The 12,672-nt window shown below is 42.8% G+C and overlaps 1 protein-coding gene across 1 annotated transcript; it reads left to right on the top strand.

The window, feature by feature from the left end:
- Positions 1 to 227: 227 nt before the first annotated feature.
- Positions 228 to 4,258, top strand: MRPL53 (mitochondrial ribosomal protein L53). Its single transcript, XM_064442495.1, has 3 exons — positions 228 to 368; positions 1,963 to 2,075; positions 3,790 to 4,258. The coding sequence occupies exons 1-3, from the start codon at positions 280 to 282 to the stop codon at positions 3,912 to 3,914; spliced, it is 327 nt and encodes a 108-aa protein (XP_064298565.1). The 5' UTR covers positions 228 to 279; the 3' UTR covers positions 3,915 to 4,258.
- The last annotated feature ends 8,414 nt before the right edge of the window (positions 4,259 to 12,672 follow it).

Raw genomic sequence — 12,672 nt, 5'->3', positions numbered from 1 at the left:
GAACCGGGCCCTGAGCGCTGCAGGTTGTTAAATGAGGCTAGCAGGGCAGGCAGCGGGCCTCCCACCAGGAGCGGGGCCAGGGCCGCAGGGCCCGTGGCCTTCGACCCCCACGGCCGCGGGAGGCAGGGCCGCCATGAGGGGCGCGACGAGCCCCCGAGGGGGAGGCAGGCCGCCGCGGACTACATTTCCCAGGAGCCTGCGGGGCAGGCGATACGCCCGCCGCCATTTCCCGCCTCTTTCGGGGGGCTGCTGGGAGCTGTAGTAGGGGGCAGAAAGAAGATGGCGTCCAAGATCAGGGTGGTTCTGCGGCCGGTGAAGAGCATCGTGGTCCGCTTCTGCCCCTTCGAGTCCAACGTGGAGAGCACAAGGTGAGGGGGCTGCAGGGGCAGCGCCTGCCCCGTCCTAGCCATGCTCTGGCTTTCGGGCCTTCGCGCCCGGCGGGGAGGCCTTGGCCGGGCTCCCCTATCTGTAAGCCACCCAACGCCCTTCCTGTGCCCGCGGCGCGGGTTCTGTGCGTTTCACGGCAGGTGTGAGAGATGGGCGTTTTCCCTTTAATTTCATTTATTTGGCGGGGGAGGGGGTAGAGGCTGGGGTTATTTGAGCGCCCAGTGCGGCCTGTGCCCTAGGCCCTGCTGCAGAGCTCGGGTGCGGCGGGGGGGCGTAGGCCCGCACCGCCCGTGGGAGCGAGGAGGGTCCCTGAGGAGGGTCCCTGAGGAGGGTCCCTGAGGAGGGTCCCTGAGGAGGGTCCCTGAGGAGGGTCCCTGAGGAGGGTCCCTGAGGAGGGTCCCTGAGGAGGGGCAGGGAGAGCGGCCGCCCCAGCAGGCTGCTGCCCACGTCCCAGCAGTGGCAGACGCAGAACGAAGCCGTGAAAACTGCTGTTACCGCAGGACCCTGTGACTTGCTGCCACTGTAGCCAACAAAAGTAAGAAGGCGTCCTGCGAGCAAATCATTAAGGAAATAGCAGCATCTGTCATTCCTTCTCCGGGGATGAACCTTGTTTTCCCAAACTTCTGTAACTGCTGAGCTTTAACTTTCGTGATCTTGGTTTTGAAGGCTTGAATTTATTGGGCAGTATTTATTTGTAGCTTAATCTGGGCAGAACCTTAACGTTTCAGAATGAGAAGGTGCTGTGTTTGTCGTAAGGGCTCTGTTTCAGGTGTTACCAGGATGCATGCAGCATTCATTCTCTGCTGGTTTTTGGAGGATCTCTGTGCCTAAGTGTAGACCCCTGCATGTAGCCATGTGCATTTAGCCTCACCAAACCACCCAGGGAGATGCCCCTTTCAGTTGCTGAGCCTGTAGGTGAGGGTCTGTAGTCGCTACTCCAGATACTGGTAGCGGGAGACAGAGCGGGCAACAGCTGCTGTTCGATCTTGGGGATTACCTGTTGGAGAAATCTAAGTAATTATGCTCCTTGACTGATGTAAGTTCTGTACCAAACAATTGTAAAATGTCATTTTGCAATAGCTTTACAGGCACATCTACTTTTGAAATGAATTTAGTAACACAACTTAGAATGCCTTTAAGCCGCCAGAATGTCAAGTAGCTGTCATGCATTTCAGAAATCTGCAGGAGACCAAATAAATAAATGCTGTCTCAAACCCAAACAATAGAACATTGGTAAGCAACTTGTGTATAAAGAAAAATGAAAATGACTTTGCTATTTTTTTTTAATTACTATTCTTACTAACCCAGCTGAGAGAAATGCAGAAAGCATGTACCTGAATTTTTGAAAAATTATTTGTTGTGCTTTTTACATGTTAGCGAATAAGTAACTATCGATTTGGATTTTTAAGAGTGATTATCTCATAAGAAGTACCTGTCTGAAATTATTAAATGAAATCCTATTTTATTTATACTTTGTTGCCCAGCAGTATCAAGATATTAAAATTATTTTTAGAAATAGGTTTACTGTAACTTCTATTTATAGCATACTTAATGTATTTTCAAATATATTTTCAGAAAATTTCTTCGATGTATAAACCATAAAAAAATCCAGGCCACTAATAGAAACTGTGAAGTGACTGCTGATGTGAGACATGACGGGTCTGAACCACTTGTAGATGTCATGTTTGGTAAGGAGCTCAATTTTAATCTTAGCAAAAAAAAAAAAAAGACCTTCCAGGTTTGTATTGTCTTCTCTATGATTTTTTTTGTACTGTGGTTATTTTTTTTGGTTCTGGTCCATAGGTAGATGTTGCGCACCTAGCAGGAAAAAAGGAAGAGGGAGCCACTAACAGCCTGATATCTAGATAAATGTGTATGTCTTTGTACCTACAGTTAGATCTGGTGGATCTTAGATCAAAGAACGGAGTTAACTTTAGCGTTTAGTCGACTTTTATAGTGACATGCTTTTGTGACCTTGCAGTCAGGTAGAATTCCAGGGAAGTAAGTGTAGCTCTGTTTTGATGTAAGAATCTGTTCACTTCCTGGAATCTTTTTTTATGTTATCTGTGGTGGAGGCATCTCAGTCTTGAGAACAGAAAAGTTGAATACCTTTAGTTGCTTACGCAACCGAGTAACTTACTATGCAGTTTGAAGGAACTGCTCATATGGATAAGGCCATACATGTGCAGATGGACTTGCAGAATGAGGTCAACTGATGTACAACAAATTTCTTGGTTCCCTTTGAGGGTATAGTGAGCAGGCAGGGAACTGATGGTGGAAATGTCATCAGTTCTGGAAGCAGCCCAGATTCTAGGCTGTGAACAGATGGCTCTAATCTGCTTTTGTCCTTTTTTCTGGCTGCATCTTCTTTCCTGCTGTGCTGTGAAGGACCAATATGTCATGTAGCCCAATAAAGTTTTCATTATTACTGATTCTTGCTACCACCTGATCTTCAAACTTCCTATAAAGTATAAGAATATGTTTAGTGAAGCAGAAGAAATGTCGAGAGTGTTGAATGTGCTTCATTTTGCTTAGGAAAGTCTAGTTATTTCAGTGTTGACATTGCTTGTTTCTCCCTCCCCCATGCCTCTGTCTTGCCCATCCTTGTCTCTTAACGGTGATGTATTAAGACTTAAACAGCAGAGTTTAATGTTTTTCACAGCGTAAACCCAAAGCAATGTATTTCACTAATGCCAAGAGCTACAGCTCTGAACTCTTTGCTTTCTAAGAGGTGATTATTTGCCAGAAGAAGAGTTTGCAGCCCTTATAGTTGGCAAACACGTGGCTCGAACTTGGATGTCATGCATGGTATTGCATTATATGGGTTTGAGTATGGCTTTTGTATTTGCAAATCTTGCAAAAGTAATTAATTAACTTCAGTACAATGCTTAAGTTCTACTGCCTTCTCCCTGTTGTAAAATAATTTCTTTCAGAATTTTAGAAATCCTAGTGCTTTTTTTTTTTCCTTACATTATAACCACCAGATTGTGTAAACCAATTCATTGTTTTGGCTAAAGAAGTAAGTTAAATGGACTGTAGACAACATGCTGCTAAAATGTAGAGCCATGTGTGGAAATTATGCCTTCCAGTGCCTTCTGTGCCTTCTGTTAGATAACTTTGAGGGCATAGTATGAGCCATTCTCATGAAATATGTGTTCTCACTATGGGTGTAGCTAGACAAATGTTTCTGATTTTTCAATAATACAATACAGAAATGAAAATTACATGTGTATTGTGTGCAGGTTAATGTATTTACTTGTTGGTGCATAATCAGATTCCTTGGTAAGTGAAGTACTTTCTAATCAGATAAGATGAACAGGGTACTTGAATTTATATATACAAAAGAGAAATGCACGCTAAAGTAATTGTGACTTAGACTTTGAGACTTTTTCCCCTTTACAGCTGATGGAGATCGATTGATTATGAAGGGAGCCAACTTGACAACAATAGAAATGTTAACAGCATTGGGATCCAGGTGTAATGCAAAACAGCTTAAGGAAGAACAGAAAAGCAAGAAGAGTCGCTGAAGAACAGAAAACCAACTGTGTTTGCATTTACATGTGTTAAAAACAGCAGGCTGCACAGAAGGCTTTTCTCCTATGCAAGAAAATCTGAGAGATGGCCAAAACCCTGACCAGTTTAAAATGCATCAGAATGAACCATTTAAATGTTCCCTGTCTTCACCTGAAGGAAAATATAGTGGATCAACAAATCTTCTAACACTAGTGGGTCGGAGTGGCTTAAGATGCATGAATGCATCTTTCTAAGCAGCTGCCTCTCAGTTGTCTGTATGTTGGACTAATAGCACATGTATTTGCATATAAATGTGAATAATGCATAATAATAGCTATTAAATTAATATTACAGTGAAGACATCTCTCTGGACATTATTTCCTACAACATTTCTGTACAGTGGGATGCAAAATATTAGTAGGGTGGTTATAATTTTTGAAAATTATTAAATACAAAAATTTGAAGAAAACTTTGAAAGTATTCATCATTGACTTAGCTGAGGGACAGCGAGCAGCAAATATAAACGTAGTATTACAAAATCCACTCTATAATTTATCTGTTGCTAAGTCCCTGCCATTTTCTTCCTCTCTTTTTCAAAAAAGTGTGAAATTTGCTAAATGTAAACTTAGCTCAGCAATCTAAGTAACGAGGTAATGGGACTGTGAACACACAGCGGAGCTGCTACTCCTGCATAAAAGTAGCTAAGTTTAGCTCAAAGAGAAGGGTAAGTTGTTTTTTCTTCTGATAATTGGAGAAAAGGGCTATCTTTGAAGTTCAGTTTTGTAGTATTTTTGTCACTTGCTTTTGGAAGATTTCACTAAATATTTTATAAAGATCAAAGGGAGAGCTTTATTTGGTGTTTATATCCCTATATTCAACCCTATTATTTATTAAAGTAAGTGCTTAGGTGTCTCATCTGTATTGCAAAGCTCTGTGGGTTTGGGAGGGTTGATCTCTCCTTAGGCTTTGCAGGTGAAGGTGTCAACTGCGCATGTATTTTATATGCATCAGTTTTGTTCTAGTTCAATTCCTAATGAAAATATAATGAAAGTTTCAGTTTTGAGAGTTGCAGGTGCAGTGCGATTGAGAGACATTAGTTCTACCTGTTGTTAATCAGATGCCTGACTTCTATAAAATTGTAGTATATATTTCCCAAATTAATTTGGCAGCACATTTAGGGCACAAATCTGAAACTAGTTTTACCTTAATTTTGCTGAGATTTGTAAACAGACATTCTCTGAAAGCAACATTGCTTTAAACAGCACTGTCAAGGTAGTTCTTCGCAACTTCTTCACCAGGATGCTGAAGTCAAGGTGGTATCTTACATTGGAGAAGCAGACGTGTGCTAAAAACACTTGATGATATTTTATGGTGGCCTCCTCTGTATGTTTGCAATAAATAGAAGAGAGTGAGATAAGGTGATTGGGGCAGGTGGGTGAATGAAATTTAGATGTGGGAACAATGGACGTGAATGACTTAGTCTGGGATGAATACCTTCTCTGCAGTCTGCTATCCTCTTTTATTAGGCCACCAGCTCTTCCAAGTGGTTTCAGAGTGCTGAGCTCCTGAACCTGCTGCTGAGCTCCCTTCTAGTGGAGGAGTTACAAGAACATCTGAAACTGAGAGGATTTTAAATTCTGTCAGGCCAGAGGAGTATCGTAGAAAGTTGACCAAATAGAAATAAGGCTGATCAAAGGACAGTTTTGGGATTTTTTTCATGTGTCCCCCCTCCCCAGTTTAGAAGAACATCATATAGCATGACTTTACCAGAAGAAGCCTTACAGGGAAAGTGAGAATTGTTCAAGTGGAAAAACACTGCAGAATTATTCATTCCCTGGTTAATGATAGAATCATAGAACGGTTTGGGTTGGAAGAGACCTTTAAAGGTCATCTCACCCGTGCTCATTGCAGGGGGTTGGACATCTTCAACTAGATCAGGTTGCTCAGAGCCCTGTCCAACCTGACCTTGAATGTTTCCAGGAAAGGGGCACCTACAACCTTTCTGAGCAACCTGTTCCATTGTTTTACCACCCTCATAAAAAGTGTCTTCTCTGTATCTAGTCTAAATCTACTCTCTTTCAGTTTAAAACCATTACCCATTGTCCTATTGCTACAGGTCCTACTAAAAAGTCTGTCCCCATCTTTCCTATAATCCCCTTTTAAGTACTGAAAGGCCACAATGAGGTCTTTCTGGAGCCTTCTCTTCTCCAGGCTAAACAAGGCCAACTCTCAGCCTTTCCTCATAGGAGAGGTATTCCATCCCTCTGATCATTTTTATGGTCTCCTCTGGACCCGCTCCAACAGGTCCATGTCTTTCGTGTGCTGAGGGCTCCAGAACTGGACGCAGCACTCCAGGTGGGGTCTCATCAGAGCTGAGTAGAGGGGCAGAGTCACCTTCCTCAACCTGCTGGCCATGCATCTTTTGATGCAGCCCAGGATACAGTTGGCCTTCTGGGCTGCAAGTGCACATTGTTGGCTCATGTCCAGCTTTTCATTCACCAGTACCCCCAAGTCCTTTTCCCCAGGGCTCCTCCCAATGCCTTCATCCCTCAGCCTGTATTGATACTGGGGGTTGCCCTGACCCAGGTGCAGGACCTTGCACTTGGCCTTGTTGAACCTCCTAAGGTTCTCACAGGCCCAGCTCTCCAGCTTGTCCAGGTCCCTCTGGATGGCATTCTGTCCCTCAGGGGTGTCAATGACACCACTCAGCTTGGTGTCATCTGCAAACTTGCTGAGGGTGCATTCAATCCTGCTGTCTGTGTCATTGATGAAGATATACAACAGTACTGGTTCCAACAGAGACCTTGAGGGCCTCCACTTGTCACTGTTCTCTGTCTGGACACTGAGCCATTGACCATTACCCTCTAGATGTGACCATCACTAATTCCTCATCCACCGAACAGTCCACCCATCAAATCCGTATCTCTTCAGTTTAGAGAGGAGGATGCTGTGGGAGACCATGTCAAAGGCCTTACAGAAGTCCAGAGAGATGACATCCATAAGTCTTCCCTTGTCCACTGATGTAGTCGCTCCATCATAGACGGCCACTAGGTTGGTCAGGCAGGACTTGCCCTTGATGAAGCCATGCTGGCTGCCTTGAATCACCTCCCTGTCCTCCATGTGCCTTAGCATAGCTTCTAGGAGAATCTGTTCCATGATCTTCCCAGGCACAGAGGTGAGACTGACAGGTCGGTAGGTACCAGGGTTCCTCCTTTCTACCCTTTTTAAAAATGGTGCAATGTTTCCCATTTTCCAGTCACCAGGGACTTCACCAATTGCTGTGACTTTTCAGATACCATGGAGAGTGACTTGGCAGCCACACCAGCCAATTCCCTCAGGACTCTGGGATGCATCTTGCCAGGTCCCGTAGACTTGTGTATGTTCAGGTTCCTCAGGTGGTCACGAACCTGATCTTCCCTTACAGTGGGAGCAACTTTTCTCCCCCAGTCCCTGCCTTGCCGTCCATCCACTTGAGAGGTGTGGTTGCCAGTGAAGGCTGAGATAACATAGTTGCTGAGTACCTCGGCCTTCTCCTCATCTGTTGTTACCAGTTTGTCACTCTTGCTCATTTGGGGGGAGATACCCTTTCTTTGACCTTCTTGTATTCTTCTTTGACCTTCATGTATTCATATGCTCAAAAGCCCTCTTACTGTAATATATCGGTGATTTTTGTGATTTTTTTAGTTTTTGACAGTTTGGACAACATCAGTGTGTAAAATTTGTGTTTAAATGTGAAGCACTTACATCCTTCTGAAACAATTTGCTGTCTGTATGTACTTAAAGAGTAAAACAGGAGTTAAATAATATTAAGTTTCCATAGTGTTTATATTGGCCCAAGACTGGAGTTTATATTTATGAAGAGAAAAAGGAAAAAAATGAAGATCCTAGTTCAGGCTTTTTATAGCCAAAATAAATTCTCTCCACTGTTGAAGAAAAGTGATGTTTTTTTCCCTTTTCTCGCATGGATAGACATCCTGCTCTATAAAGACACACTCTTACTATGTGCTTTCATTTTAACCCAGAGATGCCCAACCTTTTTGCTTAGGTTAGGCCAAAGGCCTGTAATGTAGCCATGGAGAGATGCCAGACAATTCAGTAGGTGAGGTATTAGCTGATGCTGCTCTTGCTGTGTGTGCTAGTAGCTGCAATTTGCAGGGGTGAAACGCCAATATGTTTTGTGCGTGAAAAGAAGTGATGTCTAAGATTTGAATATGTACGGTGTAAGGGAAAACATACAGGACAGAAAAATAAAGCTAAAAATGTGCATTCTGAAGGCTACAAGATACTGAAGTGATACAAACAAGCAAGATGGGCAAGGAGGTACTCCTCTGGTGATTATTATGCTAATATGTAGAAAATTGCTCTCCCTGTGCCATGTAGATAAAGGTATGAATTTATTTTTCAAGTATGTTAGAGATAATATTTAATGACTTTCTTCTCTAAGCATTTAGATAACTTTGCTGCAAGCTGTTCATACAGTATCCATTTCTGTTGCTGATTGACTGAAACAAAACCGAGCGACCTGCTGCTCTGAAATCTTCCTGACATGCACAGTGTAGGGCTGTGGATGTAGAGGGTATTAAGGTCAGTCATGCAGAACAAAGCGGGGCTGGGTGAGCATTGACTTTGCATGTTATTATTCTCTAGCCTACTAATCTTGATTGCTCTACCCTACCAAATATGTGGATGCTTTCCTAAATGTAAAGTAACTGGTACAGGCCCTGAAAACACTGGGATTAACTAAATACAAGCACCCATGTCCATGTAGGGTGTCTTATAGCAGGTGATGACATTAAAATGTTTAGATCTCTAACCTGGAGGTTTAAAACAATTATTAGAATCATCTTAGACCTGTTTATTGTACAAATACCTATTTATTTAGAAGCTCTTGGCAATGCATAGGGAAAATAGTCCTGAATTCAGATAACACTGGCTGATCAGGGTAATCCCTTTTTAAATATCTGCAACATAGTTTTTAGAAGAAGATAATGGTATCTTTATTAAAGATCTCAACCGCAAGCAGCAGTGTTAGTGAGTGTTTCTGCAGCAAGTTTTAACTACTAGCTGGTACAAATAAATACAAAATTGTGGTGTCCTGATGCCTTTCTTGCAAGTTAGAAACAAGTAGAAACATGCTATCAGGTAGTTCATGCATGCCAGTGCAAATTCGGTTCTTTGTTATTTGCAGGGATCTCAATTTAGGCAATTTTGTGCTACCTATTTTAGGAAAAATAGGGTGCAATACAGTATTGCTGTGCAAACCCCACTTGAGGAGTGGAAGATGCTTTAAATCTGAATTATTTTGGAAATGTTGCAGCCTAATACATTTTTGCTGTTTGTGAATGTGCAAAAGGTGTCATCTACTAATTTCAGAAAATTGCCCACAAGTATTTGCCCTGTTGGATGTAGAAGAATGCATTAGTTTTGGTTGGTTTTTCCTAGTTCTTCACCTCTACTGGATAAGATTTTAGAATAACCAAGGGGTTTATATGCTGTAAGGAAGCAAAATAAAAACCCAGAACACTGCACCCAGTAAATATCCTTGGACTCTATTTAACAGTTCTCAAGAATTTTGCTCCCAAATGTATCTTCTGCCTGTGTACTCTCCCTGTGCAGGTGTACCCACCCCTTGCAGTTTAAGAAATGCTGGCTTACTGCCCACCTCATCAACAACATGTGTGACCAGTTTCCCTGGATGCTGGGCCCTACTCCTCCACTGGTGGTTTGGAGTCACTGTCAGACTGACAGGTCACCTATCAGTAGTGCCCAACCATGCTTCCTTCCCTTCTCCTTCTGGCATAATAGCCTTTTTCTTTCTTGGTACTATTTGATCTCCCCCAGTCTCACCTTTTCCCCCTGGAAGGCCTGAGTCACTCTTCTGAACCTTTTTCATTGTCTGACAAGAGCTTGCAGTAGCTGCAAGCAGCCAAGGTGCTTTGCTTTTGGTAGACCACTGCTTGTTCTCCCCGATCAACCTCACTCTGTATGCTGAGAAATGTTGGGACAGAGCAGCACAAATGGTTAGAGGTGCTACTTTGCTCCTGATCGTCTTTACATTAACAATAAATCGTCTTTATGTTGAGCTGGCCTTCTCAAGATGTTACAAAACTAAGGCTGTGCTCAGGGCTAGAAGTTCCAGGTGTGAAGGCAAAGGAGTTGCTCACCTGTTTTGTCATCTCATGAAGTTTCAAAGTGGTACTTGAAAGCAGAGTTAAGGCGAGCATAGAGACTCTGCTTGACTTAAAGCAGTTTCCGACGTACTGGCAGTGTTGCCAGCAGAGGTTAATAGCATATCAAAGGAGATCTGTGCATTGTGCTGCACTGGATAAGGTTAACCTGCTTACATATGAAAAGAACATTTCTTTTGAGGCAAATTAGCTGGAAAAGTGGACCAGCAGACCTGTTTGTGAAGGGAACACTCAGTCAATAAGAGCAAAGCCTGGGAAAGAGGAGTCCTTCACAGTCAGGTTTTCACAACTCAGACTGGCAATCCCTGCAAGGAGGTTCAGAGGACAGGCAGGAGGCAAAGCAGCAGGTTCCTTCCTGACTTGGGCACTACTTCTCTGTTTCTTTTGACCTCTTCACCCTTTTTCAGCAAGGAGTCAAAGACCAGCTTTACTGTAAAAACAGCGTGGTCAGCATGCAAAGCCAGCAAATCTGTGATCTCAAACACGGTTCTTGCACAGATTCACTGAATTGTCTTTTCATTACTGGTGAATCTGAGAGGTTCAAATCACTTGCACAAACAAAAAAACCCATAATTATTTTCATGGAGTTTTTAAAGTCTCTTTTTCTAGGTGGGGCTTTACAGAACTTGTCTTCAAAGTACACTTCTCAAATGAATTTCAAAGTATTTACTGGAAATGGCAGATTTAAGAATCAGATTATTAATTCTTCCTTTCCTTCACATAGCTAGGTCAGTATCAAGTTAAGCTCCACATAGAAGTGCCAGAATCAGTACCAGAAACTATCCTGTGGCAGAAGTGTAGGAAAAAATCAGGGAACTGAAATGTAATTTCTTACCTCCTTATAGATTTTCTCTGGCCTCCATGTTAGATGAAGGAATCAAAGATGTAAATCCGAATACCACGAGGCTTTTCAAGTCCAGAAGAGCAAACTGGTGAATACCTGCCAGTCCTACATGGTTGTGTGAGATGCCCGAGGCAAGAATTTTCTTAGAAGATCTTTTGAACACGAGTCATGTAGTCAACACACTTGGCAAACTTAGTGTGTTGGCGATGGGAATGGGATAATAGTAAGAACTAGCTTTAGCTTCCAAATGGTTTTTCTTTAGGTTCTTCTACAGTCCATGAAAGATGAGATCTTTTCTGAAAGGCAAGTCAGAATTGGAAGCTAATGCTTGAGCAGCACCCCAGAGAGCCTGTCTCTTCCCTTGCATGCAGATGTGAGGGGACTTGTGCTTTTAGGCAAAAGCTAGCCTTCATCAACCGTGCCCCAGGGATCTATTTCACACCTAAGCCCTTGTCACCCCAGGATGAAGTCCTTTGGGAGCCCTGATCTGGTAGGCAGGCTACATGTGTTCCTAACACCTTACGACAGGGCTTTGCTAAACATGAGGAGCAACAGTTGCAGCCTCTCTAACTCCAACGCTGCTGGGAAAAGCGTTGACATCCACATCACACTGAGAAGACCCTTCCTCTGTAGAGGATGAGTGTTAGGCTCTGTCTTCCAGATTTCTACAGCTGTGATGCTCTCCTTTGTGACATCCTGAGCATGAAAAGTAGTGCAATCACTGTAACTATAAATTAAACTTTTTTTCTGGGGTTACCTCACAGTGGTTGATTAATATCCTTAGTAATGAAACTACTCGTAGTATGCAATCAACAAAATAATGCTAAAACTTTATACACCCCTTCCAAAATCTGGTGGGCATATCTGTAATTTGTGATTCTATATTTCATAGGCTAATTGCTTATCATTGGTAGAAATATTTCTTTTGTCATTATTTATTCCAAATCATATTGCCATTCCTCATCTTTGCCCTTATGTCCTTATTGTTCCACACCACACAGAAAGGACAGTTGGGGGTTTTATTTGGCTTTATTTATAGAGCTTTGGGTTAATTTTTTGTACATCTGAGGTTTCTAAAAAGCCCCGCCAGAGTATTATCGTTCTGAAAGCCTCTGCTGTGAGCAGGTATCCCCTGCTAATATGCTTTTGGTTTATGCGGATCAAAAGCCTTTTCAGTGCTAAAACTACAGCTATGGACAATTTGTAGTCATCCTGATTGCTTTTTAAACGTTGTAATGACTATGCTGCTTATCAGATTCTGAAGATAAATAAAAATATTTTTTATACTAATGTGTGGATGTTTGTTATTCAGGGTAAATACTGCTGCTAAATAAAGAGGGTTTTTCAAAGCTTCCAAATTTAGACACAAGTGCATGTATCTGCAGTCACTGTGAGCTGGGCTGGAACTGACATCAGGTCATTTTTGCCTGTAAATGTCAATGAAAATGAGGAAAATGAAGCCTGGAGTGCTCTTTCTGGTCACTGCAGCCTCTGGAGCTTTCTCTTCTGTCTTTTAGGCAGGGTACGACTGGTGATCTGTCACACCATTGCTGCAATAAACTTTGCCCTTGATGTAAGCATTTCCCTTTAAACTTGCTTTGAACGTGCTGCTGACAGCATACAGGATACACACTGAGGTTGCTGGCGTGTTAATTGCATCATAGTATTGTTCTGTGGCATCAGCAAGGATCAAGGCTCCAGTTGGCTCGTCACTGAATCCGGGCACACGTGAGCCTGCCT

Source organism: Phalacrocorax carbo, chromosome 2 (assembly GCF_963921805.1).
Source record: "Phalacrocorax carbo chromosome 2, bPhaCar2.1, whole genome shotgun sequence".
Lineage (NCBI taxonomy): Eukaryota > Metazoa > Chordata > Aves > Suliformes > Phalacrocoracidae > Phalacrocorax > Phalacrocorax carbo.
This window is presented reverse-complemented; position numbering and strand designations above follow the sequence as displayed.

What these genes read in the sequence shown, in the direction of transcription:
- MRPL53 (XM_064442495.1), top strand. Translation starts at nt 280, where the DNA reads ATGGCGTCCAAGATCAGGGTGGTTCTGCGGCCGGTGAAGAGCATCGTG. An exon ending in TCCAACGTGGAGAGCACAAG is followed by an intron (nt 369 to 1,962) that starts GTGAGGGGGCTG and finishes ATATATTTTCAG; the next exon opens with AAAATTTCTTCGATGTATAA. An exon ending in ACTTGTAGATGTCATGTTTG is followed by an intron (nt 2,076 to 3,789) that starts GTAAGGAGCTCA and finishes TCCCCTTTACAG; the next exon opens with CTGATGGAGATCGATTGATT.